The sequence below is a fragment of the Leucoraja erinacea genome, chromosome 8, assembly GCF_028641065.1.
Source record: "Leucoraja erinacea ecotype New England chromosome 8, Leri_hhj_1, whole genome shotgun sequence".
NCBI classification, from domain to species: domain Eukaryota; kingdom Metazoa; phylum Chordata; class Chondrichthyes; order Rajiformes; family Rajidae; genus Leucoraja; species Leucoraja erinaceus.
This window is the reverse complement of record NC_073384.1, coordinates 29,375,608-29,400,369: the sequence shown is the minus strand read 5'-3', so window position 1 is coordinate 29,400,369 and position 24,762 is coordinate 29,375,608. Positions and strand designations below refer to the sequence as shown.

Here is a 24,762-nt window from a genome sequence, read left to right as displayed (position 1 = left end):
ATATTTATCGATATTTGATATCGATTGTAATCATGTATTGTCTTTCCGCTGACTGGTTAGCACGCAACAAAAGCTTTTCACTGTATCTCGATACATGTGACAATAAACTAAATTCATATTTTCCAAAATGTATTTGTCTCCTAAACAGGCAGAAACCATTTGGCCTGTGACGAATCTCTTTTACAGTAAAACATTGATGTACTGTTGCAACTTAAAATAAATCAATAATTAGAGTATGATTTTATTTTGTGTAGTGAAAAAGATGAACTGATGTGTATGCTGTCAAATATGAGAAGCAACCTAACTGAAATGCAGGCCAGGGAAAATTCTGCATATCAGCAGGTGAAACATACTACGGAGATAGCAGAAGAAGCTAATTTGGAGAAGATACAGGTAATAAATAAACAAAATCAGACATGACCCAATCTAGATACCACTTTTTTAATTCAGATTTTCTGCAGATGACAAAATATGTGCATATCTCTAAGATCTTTTCCCTAAACGTGTCCCGCAATGTTTCCTAAACAAAGGCTGTAGTGCATTAGAGACACTTGACACAAGTGATCTGAAAATTGGTCCCTCAATGTGCACAGGTATGTAGATCTGCAGATAGTAAAGCAGATAGATACAAAATGCTGGAGTAACTCAGCAGGACAGGCAGCATCTCTGGAGAGAAGGAATGGGTGATGTTTCGGGTCGAGACCCCTCTTCAGACTCACACAGATCCTACACAGATAGCAAAGCAGTATTCAGTATTGTACTCTTTCTGTGCATTGAACAATGTAGAGAAATCAAGAAAAACATGAATTCAGAGAGAGCCTCATAATCGTCGATATGCCGAATGTCTCTTTGGAAAGGATGACCAGGTCATTATCTAATTATGCCTTATAACACCTTGGTGTGTACAAATTATTTGAAAAGGCTAAAATACTCAGAATGAGAGGTAATTGGTTCTGATGAAAAGTAATCAACCTATTTTTCTCTTGCCAAATCTGCTGCACCATTTTCTGATTTTATTTCGGACTAGACTAAGTGGGACCTGTTGGGTCCCATTCACCACGGTGGGAGGGGGGGTGTGGGGTGGGAGGTGAGGTGTGTATGTGGGCGGGAGGGGTTTGCGAGGGGGGGGGGGAGGAGGGATATGGGGGGAGGAGTTTGTGTGCGGGGAGGGGGTGTGTGGGTGGGATGGAGGATGAGGGAGGGGGTGGTTTGGGGGAGGGGTGTGTGTGGGCAGGGGGTGTGGAGGGGAGGGTGTTGTGTGGGCGGGGGTTGTGTGGGGGGGGAGGGGTGTGTGAGGGGGGATGTGGGGAGGAGGGGTGGTGTGGGGGGAGGGATGTGGGGAGGAGGGGGTGTGGGGGCATTGTGGGGGGTGTTATGAGGGGGAGTGGTGTGTGAATGGGGGGAGGGGCAGGGGAGAGAGAGCTCGGAAAAAGACGGGGAAGAGCCATGGGGGAGAGTGCGGTATCACGGGGGAGTGGGGCAGGAGCCAGTGAGGGGGACCAGAGGGGAAGCGGTTGGCAGTGCGATGGGGACTCACAGGTCTCTGGTCTCAATCCTCCGCCGGGATCAGAATCTCCGCTTTCCGTTTGGCGACATCGGCGCCATCTCCTACTCCGCGTCGGGCTGGGTCGGGCCGTTGGCAGTCCCCACCTTCGAAAATTGTGTTCAGTTGGAGACCTCCGCCGGCCATCCAGAGCCTCCCACAGTTGCAGTAAAGACGCGATGGCGCAGGAAGGGGCGGACCGTCCCACGGAGTGACAGTAGAAGGGACCAATCCGCGCGGCGCTGAATGGTAGGATATGCAATCGATCTGCGCATGTGCGGTTTTTAAGAATTTTAAACCTCGATAACTCTTAACAGTTGGTGTAATCGCAGCACAGGAAAATGGTGAGTAAGCTGGCGAAAAATCGTAGCACTATCGCGTACCATTTCTGCACAAATAGAATGACCGCCAAACCAGAAGATAACAAGATAAGAGTTTTAGTTATTTATAGATATCCAGCATTTGCAGCTTGTTACTTTTCAATTATAGTCACACAGCAGTGAAATGGGCCCTTCAACCATGACTATCAAGGACCCATCTAGACCAACAGTAGACAAATCAACAGCCCCAGATTATACCCTCAATTGCACATTTGGGGCCAGTTAATCCTTCCAATTTGCATGTTTTGGTTAGAAAATGAAGGCGGACGCAGAGGAAACCCACACTGTCACAAGGAATGATACAGAAGTGGGTGGTTTTACTGATAGTGAAAATGGTTGTGAAAAATTGCAGCAGGATCTTGATCGATTGGCTAGGTGGGCTGAGGAATGGTTGGTTGAATTTAATTCAGAGAAATGTGAGATGTTGCTTTTTGGGAAGTCTAACACGGGCAAGATTTACACAGTGAATGGTAGGGCTCTGGGGGGGGGTGTGTTGTGGAGCAGAGGGATCGAGGAGTGCAGGTGCATGGTTCCTTGAAGGCCGAGTCGCACGTAAATAAGGTGGTCAAAAAGGCTTTTGGCACATTGGCCTTCATCAGTCAGAGTATTGAATGTAGAAGTTTGGAGGTCATGTTGCAGTTCAATCAATCAATCAGTTTTATTTGTCAGTTGCACATAAAGGGCAAGTGAAATGAATTTGCCAGCAGCTGTACAATGAAAAAGAACACACAAAAACACGATAAAGATAGACAATAGATTCAGATTCAGATTCAGATTCAATTTTAATTGTCATTGTCAGTGTACAGTACAGAGACAACGAAATGCATTTAGCATCTCCCTTGAAGAGCGACATAGCAAACGATTTGAATAAAAAAAAAAATAAATAATAAGTGTCCGGGGGGGGGGGGGTGATTGGCAGTCACCGAGGTACGTTGTTTAGTAGAGTGACAGCTGCCGGCGCCGGAAAGAAGCTGTTCCTTGACCTGCTGGTTCGGCAACGGAGAGACCTGTAGCGCCTCCCGGATGGTAGGAGGGTAAACAGTCCATGGTTGGGGTGAGAGCAGTCCTTGGCGATGCTGAGCGCCCTCCGCAGACAGCGCTTGCTTTGGACAGACTCAATGGAGGGGAGCGTGGAACCGGTGATGCGTTGGGCAATTTTCACCACCCTCTGCAGTGCCTTCCGGTCGGAGACAGAGCAGTTGCCATACCATACTGTGATGCAGTTGGTAAGGATGCTCTCGATGGTGCAGCGGTAGAAGTTCACCAGGATCTGAGGGGACAGATGGACCTTCTTCAGTCTCCTCAGGAAGAAGAGACGCTGATGAGCCTTCTTGATCAGAGTAGAGGTACAGGAGTAGGCTATTTGACCCTTCGAGCCAGCACCGCCATTCAATGTGATCATGGCTGATCATCCCCAATCAGTACCCCGTTCCTGCCTTCTCCCCATATCCCCGCTATTTTTAAGAGCCCTATCTAGCTCTCTCTTGAAAGCATCCAGAGAACCTGCCTCCACTGCCCTCTGAGGCAGAGAATTCCACTGACTCACCACTCTGTGTGAAAAAGTGTTTCCTCGTCTCCGTTCTAAATGGCTTACTCCTTATTCTTAAACTGTGGCCCCTGGTTCTGGACTTCCCCAACATTGGGAACATGTTTCCTGCCTCTAGCGTGTCCAAGCCCTTAACAATCTTATATGTTTCAATGAGATTCCCTCTCATCCTTCTAAACTCCAGAGTGTACAAGAACAGCTGCTCCATTCTCTCAGCATATGACAGTCCTGCCATCCCGGGAATTAACCTTGTAAATCTACGCTGCACTCCCTCAATAGCAAGAATGTCCTTCTTCAAATTAGGGGACCAAAACTGCACACAATACTCCAGGTGTGGTCTCACTAGGGCTCTATGCAACTGCAGAAGGACCGCTCTGCTCCTATATTCGATTCCTCTTGTTATAAAGGTCAACATGCCATTCGCTTTCTTCACTGCCTGCTATACCTGCATGCTTACTTTCATAGACTGATGTACAAGGACCCCCAGATCCCGTTGTAACCGTTACACACAAACATCCCGTTAACACAAACATCCACCACAGCATTCATCACTGTGGTGGAAGGCACAAAAATTGGCCAGTCCTCCTCCATTTTCCCCCGTGGTCGGGACCTCAACCCTCAGCAGCCGCCTCTGCGGGTGTCCGGATGAGTAGACAAGGTAAAAAGTCCAGGTAAGTCCCGAATCGGTGCTTCCCTACAAGAGACTGCGGCTTCAGGTTGGTGTAGGCCGCAGGCCGGCGGTCGAAGATTTAAAGTTTCCGCCGTGCCACAGCCAGAAGCACCGCAGACCGCAGGGCCGGCGGTCGAAGCTCCCCTCCAGGGATCCCCGGCGAGGGACCCCGTTCCTGATGGTAAGTCCATGCCGCGGGAGCAGGGTCCCTCGCCGGGGATCCCTGGAGGGGAGCTTCGACCGCCGGCCCTGCGGTCGAGGTTGTATAACAAGATGTATAACAAGTTGGTGAGACCGAATTTAGAGTATTGTGCTCAGTTCTGGGCACCATGTTATAGGAATATGTTGCCAAGCTGGAAAGGGTCCAGAGAAGATTCACGACGACGTTGCCAGGACTAGACGGTCTGAGCTAGAGGGAAAGATTGAGTAGGCTGGGACTCTATTCCTTGGAGCACAGGAGGATGAGGGGCGATCTCAAGGTGTCAAGGTCAGTTTATTGTCACATGTGCCAATTAAGGAACAGTGAAATTCGAATTAGCATACAGCCATACTAAAAAAAAGCAACACAACACACAACTACTAAAAGTTAACATAATCATCCACCACAGCGGATTCCCCACGTGTCTCACTGTGATGGAAGGCAATAAAGGCCAAATTTCTTCCGCTTTATTCTCCCGCGGTCAGGGCGATCGTAGCTCCCGCGTTGTGGCAGTCGAAGCTCCTGCGGCTTGGAATTCCCGAAGTCGGTCTCTAACCAGGGACCGCGAGCACCACGATGTTAAAATCCGCAGGCTTCCGCGGTAGAGCTCAGAGGTCGATCCCTGGCAAAGGAATCGCAGACTCCGTGATGTTAGGTCCGCAGACACCCGCGGTGGAGCGCTCAAAGTCGGTCTCCAGCAAAAGCAGCCAGCTACTCGATGTTAGGCTGCAGTGCGGAGATACGATACGGAAAAAAGTCGCATCTCCATTGAGGTAAGAGTTTAGAAAAAGTTTCCCTCAACCACCCCCCACATAAGACAAGCTAAAGAACACTAAAAACATACATTTAACACATACAAACAAACAACAAAAGAAGGAAGGGACAGACAGACTGTTGGCGAGGCAGCCATTGCGGTCTTATTGAGGTGTATAAAATCATGGGAGGAATAGATCGGCTACATGCACAGTCTCGTTCCCAAAGTAGGTGAATCCCCTTCACAAGAATCTGAGGGGTAACTTTTTCACACCAAGGGTGGTGGGTGTATGGAACAAGTTGCCAGAGGAGGTAGTTGTGGCTGGGATTATCCCAACATTTAAGAAACAGTTAGACAGGTACATGGATAGGACAGGTTTGCAGAGATCTGGACCAAATGCAGGCAGGTGGAACTCGTGTACCTAGGACATCAAGTTCAAGTTCACATTTATTGTCACATGCACCAATTGGTGCAGTTTGAGTTAGCATATAGCCATACGAATAAAAAGAACACAATACACAATAGAGTTTAACATAAACATCCACCAAAGTGGAATCAACGTTTCTCACTGTGATGGAAGGCAATAAAGTTCAGTCATCTTTCTCCTTGTTCACCCGTGGTCGGGGCCATGAACCCTCCGCAGTCGCTGCAACGGACGGTCCTCTCGCCAGGATGATCGAAACTCTGGCATCGGAATGGATTGGAACACACTCTGTGGCTTGGAGTTTACGAATCGGCCGCTTCTTACTGGAGACTGCGGCTCCCGAAGTCTACAGGCCCCGCTGGGCGGAGCTCCAACACTGGCGATCCTCGGCAAAAGATCACAGGCCTCCTCGATGTTGGTGCCAGCGTTGCGGCTGCAGCTAGAAGCCACGCAGACCACAGCTCCACGATGTTAAAGGCGGAGCTTCAACACTGGCGATCCTCGAAAGGATCGCAGGCTCCGCGATGGTAAGTCAGCGCTGAGCTGGCTGCTGAAGCTCTGGGCCGGTCTCCAGTTGGAAAGGCCGCGCCAATCCAGTTGGTAGGCCGCGAGAGGAAATGGAGAAAAGACGCATCTCCGTCCTAGTAAGTAACTAAAAAACGGTTTCCCCCTATTCCACCACCCCCCACGTAAGACATACTGGGAAACATTAAAACATACATTTAGACACACTAAAGATAACAAAAAATGCAGAAAAACTAACGAGCTGCTGGCAAGACAGCCACTATTGGCATGTTGGCCGTTGCGAGCAAGTTGGGCCGAAGGGCCTGTTTACACATTGTATCACTATGACTCGAACACATACAAACCCCAGCTCCAAATGCCAGGAATGAATCTGGATTAGTGGAACTCTGAGGCAGCAACTGCTGTAATTATATAAATATAAATATTTAAATATATCTGATGATATTCCTGACCTTCCGATATTCAGTCTAAAGAAGGGTTTTGGCCCGAAACGTTGCCTATTTCCTTCGTTCCATAGATGCTGCCACACCCACTGAGTTTCTCCAGCACTTTTGTCTACCTTCGATATTCCTGACCTGTTGTTTCAGAATGTTCATTTAATCAAGGTAATTTTCTGGTCAATAGGAGGAGTTTATAAACTGTGGTATAATACAAACAACTTTTCTCAGTTTTGAGCTCCTAGATTTGTTCTGAATCCAGGGCCGGATTTACGTATAAGCTTCACAAGCTTAAGCTTAGGGCCTCGAGATCTAGGGGGGCCTCGGCAGGGCCGGATTTACCTACAGGCCTCATTGTTTGAAGCCTAAGGCCTCAAAATCTAGGGGGCCTCAGGCCGAGGTGTTTTGTTCCCAGAGTGAAAAAAGTCCAGAGAAAAAAAATTTGGAGCGCTATCAGCGTTTCCACTTTGACGGAAATTACCCGAAATTCTGGTTCCGGCCGCTTGAAGTTTTGGGGGGGAAAAATTGTGACCATCCGTGCCTGCGCAGTTGGGGGAAGCCGGTGACGCAGTAACAACGCAAAATTACGCTGTCTCTCCGCGTGTGCGAAGTGGACCCGGGCGGGTTCAGATCTCCATTTGCACTACACACAATCACCTCGATGCCTCATGTCTACTCCAGGTAAGCAGTGGAATATTGCGTTGCGGGAGTGCCCGTTTCTCCGGGACAATGGGGGGCTGAGGTGACTGCGGCGCGGAGTTGCAGCTTCGCTGCATGGGAGGGAGAGAGAGGGGGGGGAGGGAGGGAGAGAGAGAAAGGGAAAGAGGGAGGTTGGGAGGGGAGATGGAGAGAGAGGGGTGGGGGAGAGAGAGAGAGAGGGAGGGGGAGAGGGGGAGAGAGAGAGAAGGGAGAGGAGGGGGGGAGGAGAGAGAGAGAGATGGGGAGGGAGGGAGAGCGAGGTGGAGGGGAGAGGGAGGGGAAGGAGGAGGGGGGAGAGGGAAATGGGGATTATCTTTAGTGAGATTGCAAAATTAAGGTAGGTTTTAGAGCAATTATATTTTCTCCACCATATGAATAATATCAAACAATTGGAACTGCTTTCTTTTCCTTGATAACAATACTGAACAATATGAATTCCATATTTTGCGACTTTCATTTTGCATCATATTTTTAATGTGCACACACTAACACAGTCGAACAGTAACAGTCAATCAAATCAACACACAAAACGTTTTTTAAAAAAGGTTTTATTTACTGCAAAAATTACAGTATTTTATTTGCAGTGTTTGCATGCTCCTTTATAACATTTTACATAACATTTTACAGTACAACTTGATTATTAAAACAAGTTCAGCTTCAATTCTTGATTTTAAAAATGTGTACAAAGATGACACCAATCATCCCATTCTAACCACTCATTACTCTTGACTCAACCAAAATTATTTCTGAAATATTGGTCATAAATTTGGTGCAATAATGCTCCAAAATAAGGCTCAGAATGCACCAGAGAGCATCTAAAACCCCAGAGATTCCAGGGCCCTTAAGCTTGTGATATGCGCTGCGTGCACTTTTTTCACATAACATTTTTGTAATCCTGCCATGCCACCCCTCTTTTTGAAAAGCTTCGTACGGGCCCGGTGTATAATACTTTTGAAACTGTCATAGGACTTTCTTACATATGCTGTCACAACGCGCTGTCGTCTCTAAACAACACTTCAGTAAATTTCCTTGCCCTCCATTTCAGAATAAGTGTTTTAAGCCGATAACTCGACACTAGCACTGGCAATAAATAAAAAACGCAGCTTTCCAGCCCTTATCTCATTGGCCACACTCGGCTGCGCATCGGTGTAAATCTGGTGGACTCTTCCATCTTCCTCTCGTCGTGGGGGTGGTGTATTGGGAGGGACCTCACAAGTGGAATAGCCTAGAGCCTCTCTTCATCTAAATCCGGCCCTGCCTGAACCTCATCCATTAGCAGATTGGTAATACCTCAAAACAAATTGAAGGCATTCTCATTGGAAGATGGAACTTTCAGCGCAGGTGATGTGCATACTGTCATTTTTAGATGCCCCTGTACCAACGAGGTTGGTGAGGAGAATGTTTTTTCCCCTTTTTTTGTCTTTGGGGAATTCTGGGTGGATCCCTTTAAATTCTAGCCCATGTTGTCACTAAAAATATCGTATTCAATGCCTTGGTGAGTTGAATCAATCCACAGGGTCTAATGAAATGTATCCTAGCCTGTTCTGGGAAAAGATTGCTGGCCAAAATACAAACTGCTGGAGGAACTCAGAAGTTGGAAAGCATTTGTGGGGTGAAAAGAATTGTCAATTTTTTCACTGCATCACGACTGCGAATAGAGTGGAAAGATAGCCGGTGTAAAGAGAAGAGGTGGAGTGATGAAACATGGGCTGGCAGATGATTTGATGAATCAACGAGGAGTGAATGATGATGGGCAGAGGGAGAAAATGTGGGAGGGATGGAGCTGGGAGACAGATGCAGGTGACTAATAGGTGGGAGCAGACAAGGAAAAGAAAGGGTCCCAACCCAAAATGTCATCTATCTATATTCTCCAGGGTATGCTCACTGGAGAGCATCTATATTCTCCAGGGATGCTCCCACGAGTTACTTCAGTATTTTGTATTTTTTTGTGAGGAAAAGAAGGCAGATGGAGCCAGGTGAGGTGAGGGGTGGGGAGGGTGAACATGGAGACATCTGCTGGAGGGTAATAAGTGAATACACAAAAGCTACCAGTGATGGAATCTGATAAGTAAGGAAAGTGATAATAGGAACCATTAAAGACAGAGATGAAGGGCAGATGGAAGAGGAGATCTGGTTCGTGACGTTTGCAAGTGGTGGGTAGATGGAACCAGGAGAGGGACATTCCCCCATCCAACCCCATTGGTGATGGGCTGGAGGGGGGAATTTGGAAAAGGGAACAGATATGGGAGGACTATGGTAGGATTGGAAGGTAGGCAGGTGAAGGCCAGAGATAAGGGTTCCTTGAGATTGGAAAAGTTAATGTTCGCACCATTCAATTGTAGACCATTCAGATAGAATATGGGGTGTTATTCTCCTGGTTTGCATTGGGCCTCATTTTGGCGGTGAGGAAGTCTGAGGTCAGTATAAAATTAGAAGGGACGTTGAAATGGCATGCAACTGGGAGCTCAGAGTGACCACTGAGGACAGCACAGAGGTGCTCTGCAGCTGGTGGCTTAGACTGCATATTGTCTCGTCGAGGCCACATCAGGTACATTGAATGCTGTAGACGAGGTTGGAGAACATGCAAGTTAATCTATGCCTCATATGGAAAGACTGTTTAAGTCCCTTGATAGTGGTGAGAGAGAAGGTGTAGGAACAAGTGTGTTGCACCGCTTGCAGTTGCTGGGGTAAGTGCCAGGGCCCAGGGGTGGGTGGTGGGTAAGAATAAGTGGACCAGGGAGTTACTGAGAAAATGATCCCTGCAGAAAGCTGCACAGCCAGACATAACAACAGTTTTTTTCCACGAGTAGTAGCTCTACGCAATAAGCAAATATCTGTAGCCTCCTTTTGCTCTGGTATTTTATTTAATTCACATATCGATAATGTTTTATTATTAATGTTTAATATTTTTTGTGTCACTTTTAGTTTCCTAACTGTCACTGTATGTCATGTTGTCACTTGCGGGCGGAGCACCAAGGCAAATTCCTTGTATGTGAATACTTGGCCAATAAACATTCTTTCATTCATTCAGATGGAAAGAGGTGGTGAAAGGGAGATGTGTGTGGTGAGATGCCATTGCAGCTCACGGAAATGCCAAAGGATAGTTGCTGAATGCAGAGGCTCGTAGGGTGAATGAAGTGGATTAGGTTTCCTGAAAAAGGAGCACATTTCACATGCCCTGGAGTGGGCCTTATTTTTTAGTTTAGAGATATAGTGCGGAAACAGGCCTTTGGTCCATCGAGTCCACACTGACCAACGATCCCCGCACATTAACACTATCCTACACACATTTGGGACAACTTACACATACACAAAGCCAATTAACCTACATAGTTGGTCAGATACTCCGCCACTTCAACCTGGACTTCCACTGTTGCGCCGATGACACCCAGATCTACCCCGGCACCTCGGCACCAAATCCCCCCCCAACCCCCCCCCCCCCACCCCTCTCCCATATCAACTCCTGTTTGTCATCTATAAAAATCTGGATGCAACCAACTTCCTCAAACTCAACAGCGATAAGACAGAATTCCTCCTCGTAGGCTCCAAAGCCACACTCAGCAAAATCAATAACCCCACTCACACCATCGACGGCACCACTGTCTCCCCATCTCCCCAGGCTGGCAACCTTGACGTGATCTTTGATTCCACCCTCTCCCATGAGCCTAACATCCGCCATGTCATTAAAACTTCCTTCTTTCATCTCCAAACTCAGACCCTCTCTCACACCATCCATGCCTTGTGATCCATCCCCGACTGGACTATTGCAACTCACTTCTCCTTGGCATCAGCTCCACCTACATCAACCGACTCCAACTTGTCCAGAACGCAGCCGCCCGACTCATCACCCACACCAAATCCTGGCATCACATCACTCCAGTCCTCAAACAACTTCACTGGCTTCCCATCTCCCACCGGATCAACTACAAAATCCTGGTCCTCACCTACAAATCCCTCCACCATCTGCCCCCCCCATATCTCACTGACCTACTCTCCCCCTACCAACCCTCACGGTCCCTCAGATCCACATCAGCCGGTCTCCTCTCCATCCACAAGTCCAACCTCCGCAGTTTTGGGGACAGAGCCTTCTCCAGGGCAGCTCCCAGGTTCTGGAACTCCCTCCCCCAACTGATCCGCAATTCCGTGTCCCTCACCATCTTCCAGTCCCGCCTCAAGACCCATCTCTTCACCTCTGCTTATCCTTAGCACCACGTCCCCCTCCCTTTTCATCTGTGCATTTATCGCCTCATATTGTGGCGGCTCCTAAGGGTCGTGCCATTATACTGCCGAACCCCTCGGCACAGGAGTGGCGCAGTCCGGAGGCGGTCCTTAGCCGGAGGGTATAAAAGGCAGGGTTTGGGTGCCATCTTTTCCTGGTTTCGTCTTCCCCTGAACCGGGAGGAATTAAAGTAAAGTGCTTCTCAAACTTCAGACTACTTGCCTCATTTTGAGACCCACGCACTACATTAGTGACCCCCGACGCTCCATTGGCATCATGATGGAGACCGAACAAAGCCCTACCTCCTCACACGCCAGCCCGACCCTGTCTCTGGACGCGGTCTCCGTGAAACTGCCCAGCTTCTGGACCACACGGCCGCTCATCTGGTTCCAGCAGGCGGAGGCCCTGTTCAACCTGCGGGGCATCATGGTCGATGCCACCCGCTTCTATTACCTGGTGGGAGCCCTCGACCAGGATGCGGTGGAAGAAGTATCGGACTTCCTCGCAGCCCCCCCGGACAATGATAGATACCTCGGCCTGAAACAGCTCCTGCTCCAAATTTACGGACTAAGTAGGATGGAGCGGGCAGGTAGGATCCTGCATATGGGTGGCCTGGGCGGCCGGCGGCCATCTACCCTCCTAAAGGAAATGGTGGCGTTATTAGACGGGCACACGCCGTGCCTGTTGTTCGAGTACACTTACCTGCATCTGCTGCCGGCCTACATTAGGTTGCAACTCACCGACGCCTCGTTTGCCGACCTTCGGGCCCTGGGGAGGCGCGCCGACGCCATGTGGTTGGCGCGCCCTGATGACGTCAGCGCGCTGGGCGTCAGCAGAGACGAGGTCGCGCTCAGGTCGACGCGCCCGGATGACGTCAACGCGCTGGCCGTCGGCAGGCACGCCGATGACGTCAACGCGTGGCCGTCGGCAGGCACGCCGATGACGTCACCCCAGCAGCTCCCGATTTCCTCCGGTGGGGCGGGGGAGCTGTGGAAAGAGTGACAGCTCCAGCCCGACGGCCAGCACGATTACCCCCAGCGGCAGTGAGGGGTACTGCGCCTGCAGTCCAGCGCCAGCAAGCTGCAGGCACCACCAGCAGGGGCCACCCAGCATATGGACTGCGCATGGTTCCCATCGTGCTCGGCTCCTGCCATTTTTCATGGAACTTCACCGTTGCCGACGTCTCCCAACCATTGCTCGGGGCCGATTTTCTCCGGACGCATTCCCTCATGGTGGACGTCGGGCGTCAGCGTTTGGTCAACGCCACTACAATGGAGCCGATCACGTTGCGCTTGAGTCAACCGGTGGGACGGCCACTGGCGTCCGTGGACTCCCGATTCGCACGAATCTTGGCTGCGTTCCCGGACATTCTCACTCCGCAGTTTCATTCAGCAACCCCCAGCCACGGAGTTGTACATTATATCCCGACTACCGGCCCACCACTCCATGCACGAGCACGACGACTGCCACCAGATAAACTGCGTCTGACACGGCGGGAATTCCGCACGATGGAGGCCTTGGGGATCGTTCGCCCTTCGAGCAGCCCTTGGGCGTCCCCACTCCACATGGTCCCTAAGTCAAGCGGGGGCTGGCGACCTTGTGGGGATTACCGACGGCTGAACGCTGCAACAACAGCGGATCGATACCCCGTACCCCACATCCAGGACTTCACGGCCCATTTGGCTGGGGCCACATTTTTTTCAAAAGTGGATCTGGTGCGGGGTTATAATCAGATCCCGGTTCACCCGGATGACGTACCCAAGACGGCTATCATCACGCCATTCGGGCTTTACGAGTTTACTCGGATGCCGTTCGGCCTCAAAAACGCTGCACAGGCCTTTCAGCGCCTCATGGACGGGGTGTGTCGTGACCTCGAATTCGTGTTCGTGTACCTGGACGACATCCTGGTGGCCAGCCGCTCGCAGCAGGAACACTGCGCTCACCTTCGACAGCTCTGTCAGCGGCTCAGCGAGCATGGTTTGGCCATCAACCTGGACAAGTGCCGTTTTGGGGTCAACAAAATTGACTTTCTCGGCCACCGCGTGACTGCGCAAGGCGCGGTTCCCCTGCCTGACAGGGTTGACGCCATCCGTCGGTTTCCCCGCCCACGCACGGTGCGTGGCCTGCAGGAATTTGTCGGCATGGTGGCATTCTACCATCGTTTCGTGCCATCCGCGGCCCACATCATGCGGCCCCTGTATCAACTTCTGGCGGGTGGGCAGCAAAAGAGCGTTGAGTGGACCCACGAGGCGGAGGCAGCTTTCGACGGCGCGAAGGAGGCCCTTGCTCGGGCCATGCTGCTGGTGCACCCGCGGGAAGATGCCCCAACTGCTCTCACTGTGGACGCCTCGGAGTCGGCAGTTGGTGCTGTACTGGAGCAGCTGACAGGCGGAGTTTGGCGGCCTCTGGCCTTCTTCAGTCGGCACCTCAACCGCACGCAGACCAAGTACAGCGCGTTCGATCGTGAGCTCCTGGCTCTGTACCTGGCTGTGCGCCATTTTCGTTACTTCCTGGAGGGCCGCCCGTTCACCGCCTACACCGACCATAAGCCGCTCACTTTCGCCCTGCAGAAGGTTACCGACCCCTGGTCCGCACGTCAGCAGCGGCAGTTGGCTTACATCTCCAAGTACACCACAGCCATCCGCTACGTCAAGGGGAAAGAGAACCGGGTGGCCGACGCATTGTCCCGCCCTGCTATAAATGCAGTGTTCGAGGTGGCGCCCGGATTGGACTATTCTGCTCTGGCGGCGGCACAGCTCACGGACGACGAGGTGCCCACCTACCGGACTGCCATCTCCGGCCTCCGTCTTGAGGATGTCCCTCTCGGTCCTGGGGTTGTGACGATCCTGTGCGATGTGTCGTCCGGTCAGCCGCGCCCCATCGTCCCTGCCACCTGGCGCCGGAGAGTGTTCGAGGTCATCCACGGACTGGCTCACCCATCAATCCGGGCGACAACGGCACTGGTGGCAGCTCGCTTCATGTGGCACGGTCTGCGCAAGCAAGTTGCCCATTGGGCTCGCACCTGCATCCCGTGCCAGACGGCAAAAATCCAGCGCCATGTCCGCGCACCTCTCCAGGAGTTCAGTCTACCTCACCGGCGGTTCGACCATCTCCACGTGGACATTGTGGGGCCCCTTCCACCGTCCAGGGGCATCACCCACCTTTTGACCATGGTGGACCGCTTCACCCGGTGGCCGGAGGAAATTCCGTTGGCCGACACCTCATCGGCTACGTGTGCTCGTGCGTTGTCCGCGCACTGGATTGCTCGCTTCGGGGTGCCGGCGCACATCTCCTCCGACTGGGGGCCACAGTTCACCTCCGAGCTGTGGTCAGCCATGGCTCGATTGCTGGGGGTGCAGCTGCACCACACCACGGCTTACCACCCGCAGGCTAACGGTCTGGTGGAGAGGTTCCACCGGCAGCTGAAGGCGGCATTGAATGCACGACTCACCGGCCCGGACTGGATGGACGAGTTGCCGTGGGTCATGCTGGGCATCCGGACCGCTCCCAAAGAGGACTTGGCCTCATCATCGGCGGAGCTGGTGTACGGGTCGACACTCACAGTGCCCGGGGAGTTCGTGCCGTCGGCGCCGGAGCAGCAGGAAACGCCCTCCTCCACCCTTCAACGCCTTTGCGAGCGAGTTGGCAGGCTCGCACCCGTCCCAACGTCCCGCCATGAGACATTTCGCCCACACGTGCCAATGGCCCTCATGGACTGCCCATACGTCTTCCTGCGCCGTGATGCCCACCGGACGCCACTCCAGAGGCCGTACGAGGGCCCGTTCCGGGTGCTGGAACACGGGCAGTCGACTTTTGTCCTGGACATGGGGGGCCGGCCAGAGGCCATGTCGATTGACCGTTTAAAGTCGGCGCACCTGGACATTGACCAGCCGGTGCTGGTTGCTCAACCTCGGCCCCGAGGGCGCCCCCCCTCACGACTCCCTCCACCTGTCCCTCCACCTGTCCTCCTGCCGGTCCCTCCACCTGTCCCTCCACCTACGCCCCCGCAAGCCCCGGGATCTGCTGACTTCCGCACGCGGGCCGGCCGGGTCGTGCGCCCGCCGGTGCATTTTGTGCCTCTGGTTCTGGGGGGGGGGGGTCCTGTGGCGGCTCCTAAGGGTCGTGCCATTATACTGCCGAACCCCTCGGCACAGGAGTGGCGCAGTCCGGAGGCGGTCCTTAGCCGGAGGGTATAAAAGGCAGGGTTTGGGTGCCATCTTTTCCTGGTTTCGTCTTCCCCTGAACCGGGAGGAATTAAAGTAAAGTGCTTCTCAAACTTCAGACTACTTGCCTCATTTTGAGACCCACGCACTACAATATTGTGTTTTGAATTGAATTCTGTCTTTACTTTGTGTACTAGTTATGTCTACTATATATTTCATTCCCCTTACATGTTTTTCCTCTACCTGCTAAATTTTTGTAAGGTGTCCTTGAGACTTGAAAGGCGCCCATAAATAAAATGTATTATTATTATTATTATTATACATTGCCCTCCATATATTTGGGACAAGGACCCATTGTTTATTTATTTGCCTCTGTTGTCCACAATTTGAGATTTGTAATAGAAAAAAAATCACATGTGGTTAAAGTGCACATTGTCAGATTTTATTATAGGGCATTTTTTTACATTTTGGTTTCACCATGTAAAAATTACAGCTGTGTTTATACATAGTCACCCCCATTTCAGGGCACATAATGTTTGGGACATATGGCTTCACAGGTGAAATTACTCAGGTGTGTTTAAATGCCTCTTTAGTGCAGGTATAAGAGAGCTCTCAGCACCTAGTCTTTCCTCTAGTCTTTCCATCACCTTTGGAAACTTTTATGGCTGTTTATCAACACGAGGACCAAAGTTATGTCAATGAAAGTCAAAGAAGTAATTATGAGAAACAAGAATAAAACTGTTAGAGACATCAACCAAACCTTAGGCGTACAAAAATCAACTGTTTGGAACATCATTAAGAAGAAAGAGAGCACTGGTGAGCTTACTAATCACAAAGGGACTGGCAGGCCAAGGAAGACCTCCACAGTTGACGACAGAAGAATTTTCTCTATAATAAAGAAAAATCCCCAAACACCTGTCCGACAGATCAGAAACATTCAGGTGTGGATTTGTCAATTACCACTGTGCGCAGAAGACTTCATGAACGAAATACAGAGGCTACACTGCAAGATGCAAACCACTGGTTAGACGTAAAAATAGGATGGCCAGGTTACAGTTTGACAAGAAGTAATTAAAAGAGCAATAACAGTTCTCGAAAAAGATCTTGTGGACAGATGAGACAAAAATTAGCATATCAATCAGAGTGATGGCAAGAGCAAAGTATGGAGGAGAGAAGGAACTGCCCAAGATCCAGGGCATACCACCTCATCTGTGAAACACAGTAGTAGGGGGGTTATGGCCTGGGCACGTATGGCAGCTGAAGGTACTGGCTCAGTTATCTTGCCCCCCTCCTCTCTTACCCCCCTCCTCCTCTCTCCCCCCCTCTTCTCCCCCCCCCCTCCTCCTCTCCCCCCCCTTCTCCTCTCCCCACCCCCCTCTCTCCCTCCCTTCCTCTCCCGGCCTCTCTTCTCTCTCTCTCCCCTCTCTCTCCCCCCTCTCTCTCTCCCCCCTCTCTCCCCCTCCTTCCTCTCTCTGCCCCTCTCTCTCTCTGCCCCCCTCTCTGCCCCACTCTCTCTCTGCCCCTCTCTTTCTCTGCCCCTTTCTTTCTCTCTGACTCTCTCTCTCACTGCCCCTCTTTGTCTCCGCCCCTCCCTCTCAGTCTCGGCCCCCTCTCTCTCTATCCCCTCCCTCTCCCTCTCTAGAGGCGCCTGCGAGATGGAGGCTATCAAGTCAAGTATCAAGTATATCTTTATTATCATTTTCCTGAGTACTCACATACCCAGAGGAAACGAAAAAACGTTACTCAACCAGTGTCCATTCAGTGTGCAGTAAAAATAAATAGAAATAAAAATACATATATCATGACAAATTAAACGCTCTACTCTCTACTAAACATCAACAGGCGTTCCGATCGGCAGCGGCACGACAGTGGCTCTGCTGCAGTGTGCCCAGGTTGGTGGTTGGTGCGCAATACTTTGGCAGGGGGCAAAGTCCGTTTATCAGTCTTATAGCCTGCGGGAAGAAGCTGAGGAGCATCCTGCTGGTTTTGCAGCTAATGCTCCTGTACCTCTTCCCAGATGGCAGGATGGATAGGGCGTGTGGATAGGGCGGGGATGGGGCAAATGGAGCAAATTAATAATATTAAAATAATATCAAGGGCGGTGTTTAGCGTGTGTGTGTGTGGTGGTTAGTGTGTGTGTGATGCCGCAGGCCGTCCCACCCTGCCGCCCCCCCCCACCCCCCACCCACCCGCACCAGCGCTTTGAGGGGACGGGAACTAACGGGTCTCCCTTGGTACAGTAACTATTAAAAGTCTGATCTTGGATATGTATTTATTTGTGCGTGTGTGTGTTTGTTTGTGTGTTCACATGTTCTCGACAAAACGACGCGCTAATGGTAAAAAATTTACATATTCCGGTAGATGTTTTCCTCCTGGGGTCCAAATTCGCCTTATCTGAAAACTTCAAGCTTTATTTCTCCAGTTATTAATGTAAATGTTCAAATATCTGAAAAGACTTTGGAAAACGTCTGCATCTAGAGGCCAATTTAAAACATGCTTTTGCAAATTGTACAAAAATAAAACATTTCTGAACTGATATTTTTGGAATAATTTCTGAAGTTGTTAATACTAAATTGGATCCAGACTCAAAATTAATACTACTACTTGGAATATCAGAACAAAGTTTAACACTCACAACAAGCTAAATAAACTTCCTCGACTACAGTATAATAACTGGGAAAATATGAATATTAAAATTTTGGAAAAGCCCTATAACCCCCACAATTAAAATGTGGATTGTGGAAATGTCGGAGACCCTACATCTAGAAAGAATTAGACTTGTCTTAATGGACAAACAAGAACTTTTTGTTAAAATATGGGTCCCATTCATTAACTATTTGAAGGGATAGATTGGCCCAGCACGAAAACCCAACTGAAGCTTGAACTCAGGATTAGATGAAAAGTTATACTTTATAATCTACAAACTTATCTCCAATGACGTATTATGTAATTCATTCCACCTTGTCTCTTTTTTGATATTTGTAATTCTTTTTTCTCTCTTTCTCTCTCTTTCTATCTATATAAAAAAAACCACTAGAAGCAGAATTAATCGACAATTGAAAATTTTAATAATGATCATTGATGTATATGAATTTTTTTTTTACTATAATATGTAACTATACTTTATAATATGTTTGCTTCTAATAAAAATATATTTTTTTAAAACAAACAAAAACCTCGGAAAAAAACCGACCGGCTTTCACTGATGACGTCACAATGGGTCTGCGCCGCATTGCTCTGCCCTAAGATCTTTGGTCTTGCTCGCGCTGCGAGTGATGTCACCCCTTCCGCCCCGCTGAACTTGCAGTCCTTTAGTTGACGCCCGCTTCCCACCCGCTTCCCCCCCGCACATCTGGCATCTGGTTAAGAGGTTCAAAGATATTAGTGTAATTTCCACCACGGGTGAAAATAATTTAAATTTGGTAAATTAAGTAAATAAGTAATAAGTTAGCAAGAGTAAAGGTGGTTGACCTTAAAAAATGACCCAACTGACTCACTGACAAGGGAGACAATCTTTCTGTTTCTTATGTTAAACACAATGTGTGATTGATTCATAATTGCCGTCTAAAATGACCCATCAAAACCACCTCAAAAAAGGAGAACAAAACCAAAACCTGTAACAAAGACACAAACATTTCAATGTAAAAGTTTAACATCTAGAATCTAGAAGTTGGGAGGTCATGTTGCAGTTCTATAAGATGTTGGTGAGACCGCATTTAGAATATTGTGTTCAGTTCTGAGCACCATGTTATGGGAAAGATATTATCAAGCTTGAAAGGGTTCAGAAAAGATTTGCGAGGATGTTGCTAGGACTAGTGGATGTGAGCTCTAGGGAGAGGCTGAGTAGGCTGGGTCTCTAATCCTTGGAGAGGAGGAGGATGAGGAGTGATCTTGTAGAGGTGTACAAAATCATGAGAGGAATAGATCGACAGATGCACAGAGTCTCTTGCCCAGAGTAGGGTATTTGAGGACCAGTGGACATAGGTTCAAGGTGAAGGAGAAAAGATTTAATAGGAATCTGAGGGGTCATTTTTTCACACAGAGGGTGGTAGGTTTATGGAACAGGCTGCCAGAGGAGGTAGTTGAGGCTGGGACTATCCCATTGTTTAAGAAACAGTTAGACGGGTACATGGATAGGACAGATTTGGAGGGACATGGACCAAGCGCAGGCAGGTGGAACTAGTGTTGCTGGGACATGTTGGCCGGTGTGGGTAAGTTGGGCCAAAGGGCCTGTTTCCACATTGTATCTCTCTATGACTCTATTTGGCCTTTCAGTGTTATAGTCATCAAATATTTTGTTGGCAGCTCTTTCCCCTCAGATTATTTAGTATTATTATTTTTTCAATAACCTATTGCACAACCTAGTTAATTGCATATCCTAGTTAATTGCACAAAAAGATGTTTAGAAGAATGACAATCGACCAGGTCTTCTGAAGAAAGAAAGTAGAATAAGATTGATGAACCAAATGGCCTGCTTTATGTCACACTAATTCTATAGAGGCACGTGAGATTGCAGATCTGTAACAAAAGAAAAGAAAAGCAGCTGGAGGACCTCAGTGGGCCAGGCTGTCTCTGGTGGAAAATGGACAGTTGATTCAACATTTAAATTCTATAATCATATTTTGTCACTGATTTCACAGCACTTTTCTTTTAGCTAAGAATTGTTCACTTTTGATTTGCTTTTAGAATACAGCGGTATCAGGTTATGCACTCTTTCAATTGCAACACTTAACAATTTTTCCGTTTCCCAAAACATTAGTATTTCAAAATTCATCTTTGCAATATTAATCTGCACACAGAATATGGAAGGTGAAAAAGGAACCTTTTTAATACAATTTTTCGTCTGTCCCTTTTGTTGACAAACAATGTTATACGTTGCAAATAAAATGTCTCTTTTTCTAGTCAATGTTCTTTTATGGTATGTGCAGTTGTTTCCATGGACTGCAGGGAGTACAATTTTTTGCCAACCTACCTGGCTTCATTTGACAAACGTGTATTTTTTTACATTGTGACAGTGTAATACGTTTTTAAATAAACTTAACTGTTCAGTGTTTTGGGAACTCAAGACCATTTTACAGATTGGACCTCACATGAATTTGCAATCTTGCTCCATTTCCAAACCGCTACCATGCAATAATGTATTAGCCTGTCATGTTCTGTAGATATAACTTCAAACCACAGCTTGTTTTTCCTTTTCTTTAGGTTGTGGTCCACTGTGAGCAGCTGAAGAGTGAGTTGATGCGCCAGAAAGAGGGGCTAGAAAGGGAACTAGCTTGTCAGCAAGAAAAAATTGCAAATGCCAAGAAAACTGTACAGGAAGAAATGAGGAAAGAGAGGGAAGAGCTGACATCAAAGGTATGAAAGGCAAATATTACCACTTTATATATATAAATAAATTTCACAAATCAATCATCACTTCGAAGCATTGCATGGTGCTGTTTCCATTATGTCCAGTAGGTGGGGGTGATGGCTGATGGGAATTAACTTCATCATAGCAATTTTATTGGCACCATTTTATATTATCACCAACTAAAGTTGTGTTGTATCAAGGACAGGACTTGTACGGTCCTGGAAAGTCCTGCAATTTGAAACTCTGTGTTTTAAAGGGAGGGAGGGAGTGTGTGTGTGGGTGTGTGGGGGGGGGGGGGGGGGGGGGGGGGGGGGGTGTGTGTGTGTGTGTGTGTGTGTGTGTGTGTGTGTGTGTGTGTGTGTGTGTGTGTCCTGCACCTACCTAATTTCTATGTCTATGATTCTAAGCAGGACAGTGAGTCGTGACCTCTCCCTCCTCCATCTTGCAGAGACTGAGCCACGTCCACACTTCTGGGTTTTATAGTCCCTCCCTCCCCCCCTCTCACCAGAAGGGGCGTGGCCTTCATGGCGTGATTGACAGGAGAGAGAATCTCAACATTTTTTAAACACTAATAACTCTTTTATTTTTCATCGATGGGAAAAATCCGCGGCACCTGATGTGTGGAGAGGGACTCTGAGTAAGATGGCCAAAAATCACAGCTGTACGTGGTAGCGTTATTCTAAAATCAATATAAAGCGCAAACAGGAAGTGGTCAAGATTAGACTTTTAATTATATAGAAGGCAAGGCAACTTTAATTAGGCAAGGCAACTTTAATTGGGCAAGGCAACTTTAATTGGGCAAGGCAACTTTAATTGGGCAACACAGCTTTAGCATTTCCAATCCAAAGGCAACGCAGCTTTAGCATTTCCAAACCAAAGGCAACACAGCTTTAGCATTTCCAAACTATATTTTCAAACCACATTAAGGGCACCGACAGGTCAGTAAAACCACTCACAGTTTAGTAGACATGTGTTCAGTGTTATTCACAGCTCAGACTAAGAGACGTGACCCTCTCACTCCCCCATCTTGCAAAGATTGACTGAGGCACTCAACACTTCCGGGTTTTACAGTCCCTCCGGAAGGGGCGTTGCCTTCAGGAGGGAGAATCTCAACATTTTTTAAACACTAATAACTTTTTTATATTTAATCGATGGGATAAATCCTCTTGTCCTGCGCAGCGGAGGGGGACTGAGTAAAATGGCCAAAAATCACAGCCGTAAGTGGCAGCGTTTTTTCTAAAATCAATATACAGAACACCAAGAAGTGGTCAAGATCAGACTTTTTGTAATATAGATAATTTATAATAGTGGGGGTCATTGACCAAAAAAGAGAATAATTGACATAAAAGGATTACTTCAGATTAATCCTAAATTTAAGGATATGTAGAAACAGAAAAAATGGAAAAGTTGATCTGTCTTACATTCTGAGATGGGAAAAATTACATTTAGGATGAGGAAATAGAGAAATTAAACAGATTGACAGAAAACCTTCTTGCAAATTGTGGACAACAACAGTTCTACAACAATTCAGGGAGTGAAATAAATTACCATGTGTTTCATTTTGAAAATATTAAGTGAAAATAATTGCCCCAAAGCTGATTTTAAGCTCCAAGGTCCATATAACGAACACTCCAAGTTTTGAAAGTGGTGATCATCTGCAGTGAGTGTCATCTTCCAAAAGTCCATGAATTCTTAAGTGGTTTCCACAAATTTGGAAGGTGCAAAAGTAACATCACTATTTAAGACGGGAGTTGGAAAGCAAGACCAGTTAGCTTAACATAAATAATAAAGCAATTGTTAAAATTAATATTGAGGAATTGATAACAGGCCATTTAGAAAATTCCACCCCCACTTCAGTCTGATTCCTTCGCTCCGTAGATGCTGCGTCACCCGCTGAGTTTCTCCAGCATTTTTGTCTACCTTCGATTTTTCCAGCATCTGCAGTTCTTTCTTAAACATTTGGAAAAATATAATAAGATGAGGCAAGCAAAGATATATCGTGATCAGATTGAAAGCTGGGGCAGGCTTGAGGACCCAGATGGTACTTCTGCTTTGAATTTCTTGCATTCTTATTATTTATGGAATGATAACCATGTTTGATAACTCAGTTACAATCTTCCAACAAACAAATAGATGAGGGAGAATCAGTGGATGTGGTATATTCAGACTTTCAAAAAGCCGTCAATAAGATGTCATGGAAACGTTTATTGAACAGAAGTTATTCTTTTATATTTCATCGATGGGAAAAGAAACAGAAGGAGAGTACAAGTCTGTGATATAGATTGAGGATCAGTTAACAGATAAAACAAATAAGAATACATGTTTGGGTTGGGCAACTGTGATTTAGGACACACTGCAGGAATTGGTGGTGGTGCTCCAGATGTTCTTAGTGATCACTCAGGATGAAAGGTTATTTTAATATATCCAGGTTTGTTGATACAAAGTTATCTGGCAGTGTGGCATGTGAGGAGAGTATAGAGAACTTTCAGTGACATAGATAGACTAAGTAAATGGGGTAAGACATGGCGAATAAAATATAATGTGTGTCTGTGAAAAAAGATGAGGCCGTCTGTCTTAGTGGCAGGGCAGAGAATGTTTTTAAATTGAAAGTTTGAAAGGTGTTGGTGTTTAGAGGGACCTTGGTATCCTTATATAGGAATCACTGAATGTTGGCTTGCAACACACAATCAGGAAAGCAAGTACTACAGTATGTTGGTTTTTAGGACTCAAATGTTCTTGCAATAGAGTAAAGGAGTCTTACTGCAAGTGTATGCATCTGGAACATTATATACCGGCCAGATCCCCCTACCTAGAGAAGGTTGTGCTCTGACAGATGGATTGCAGCAAAAGTTTACAAGATTAATGTCAGGGATGGGAGATTTGTTCTGTGAGGAGCAATAGTCTTTCTGAATAATACCCCAGCAAGGGGCACACACATGGAAAAGCACATTGAGAAAAAAGAGCCCTATCAACATCAAGAAAACTTTGGAAACAGTAGCAATCTTCCATCTGAATATCTTCTTTCATTATTATCTGAATGCTGGCCGATTAGGAAAAGGGGAGATGCAACGAGACCTGGGTGTCATGGTACACCAGTCATTGAAAGTAGGCATGCAGGTGCAGCAGGCAGTGAAGAAAGTGGTATGTTAGCATTCATAGCAAAAGGATTTGAGTATAGGAGCAGGGAGGTTCTACTGCAGTTGTACAGGGTCTTGGTAAGACCACACCTGGAGTATTGTATACAGTTTTGGTCTCGTAATCTGAGGAAAGACATTCTTGCCATAGAGGGAGTACAGAGAAGGTTCACCAGACTGATTCCTGGGATGTCAGGACTTTCATATGAAGAAAGACTGGATAGACTCGGCTTGTACTCGCTAGAATTTAGAAGATTGAGGGGGGGATCTTACGAAACTTACAAAATTCTTAAGGGGTTGGACAGGCTAGATGCATGAAGATTGTTCCCGATGTTGGGGAAGTCTAGAACAAGGGGTCACAGTTTTAAGGATAAGGGGGAAATCTTTTAGATAGATAGATAGATACAATTTATTTGTCATTTGGACCCCGTGAGGTCCAAACGAAATGACGTTTCTGCAGCCATACATTACAAACAAATAGACCCAAGACACAACATAATTTACATTAACATCCATCACATTGCTGTGATGGAAGGCCAAAAAAACTTATCTCTCCACTGCAAATAACTTATCTCCTCCCCCCCCCCCCCCCCCCCCGATGTCAGAGTCAAAGTCAAGCCCCCGGCTGGCGATGGCGATTGTCCCGCGGCCATTAAAGCCACGCCGGGTGATGCAAGGTCGCACACCGGGTTCTTGATGTTAGAGCCCCCGGCTTGCGC

At 47.8% G+C, this 24,762-nt stretch overlaps 1 protein-coding gene across 2 annotated transcripts in view; it reads left to right on the top strand.

Annotated features, from left to right (window-relative positions):
• Positions 1-24,762, top strand: part of sdccag8 (SHH signaling and ciliogenesis regulator sdccag8) — a 347,356-nt gene that overhangs the window by 49,293 nt on the left and 273,301 nt on the right. For both annotated transcript variants that reach the window (XM_055639311.1, XM_055639312.1), the window contains exons 9-10: positions 255-393; positions 20,762-20,914. In XM_055639311.1, coding sequence (XP_055495286.1) covers positions 255-393; positions 20,762-20,914 — 292 coding nt within the window. The remainder of the gene's footprint in view (positions 1-254; positions 394-20,761; positions 20,915-24,762) is intronic.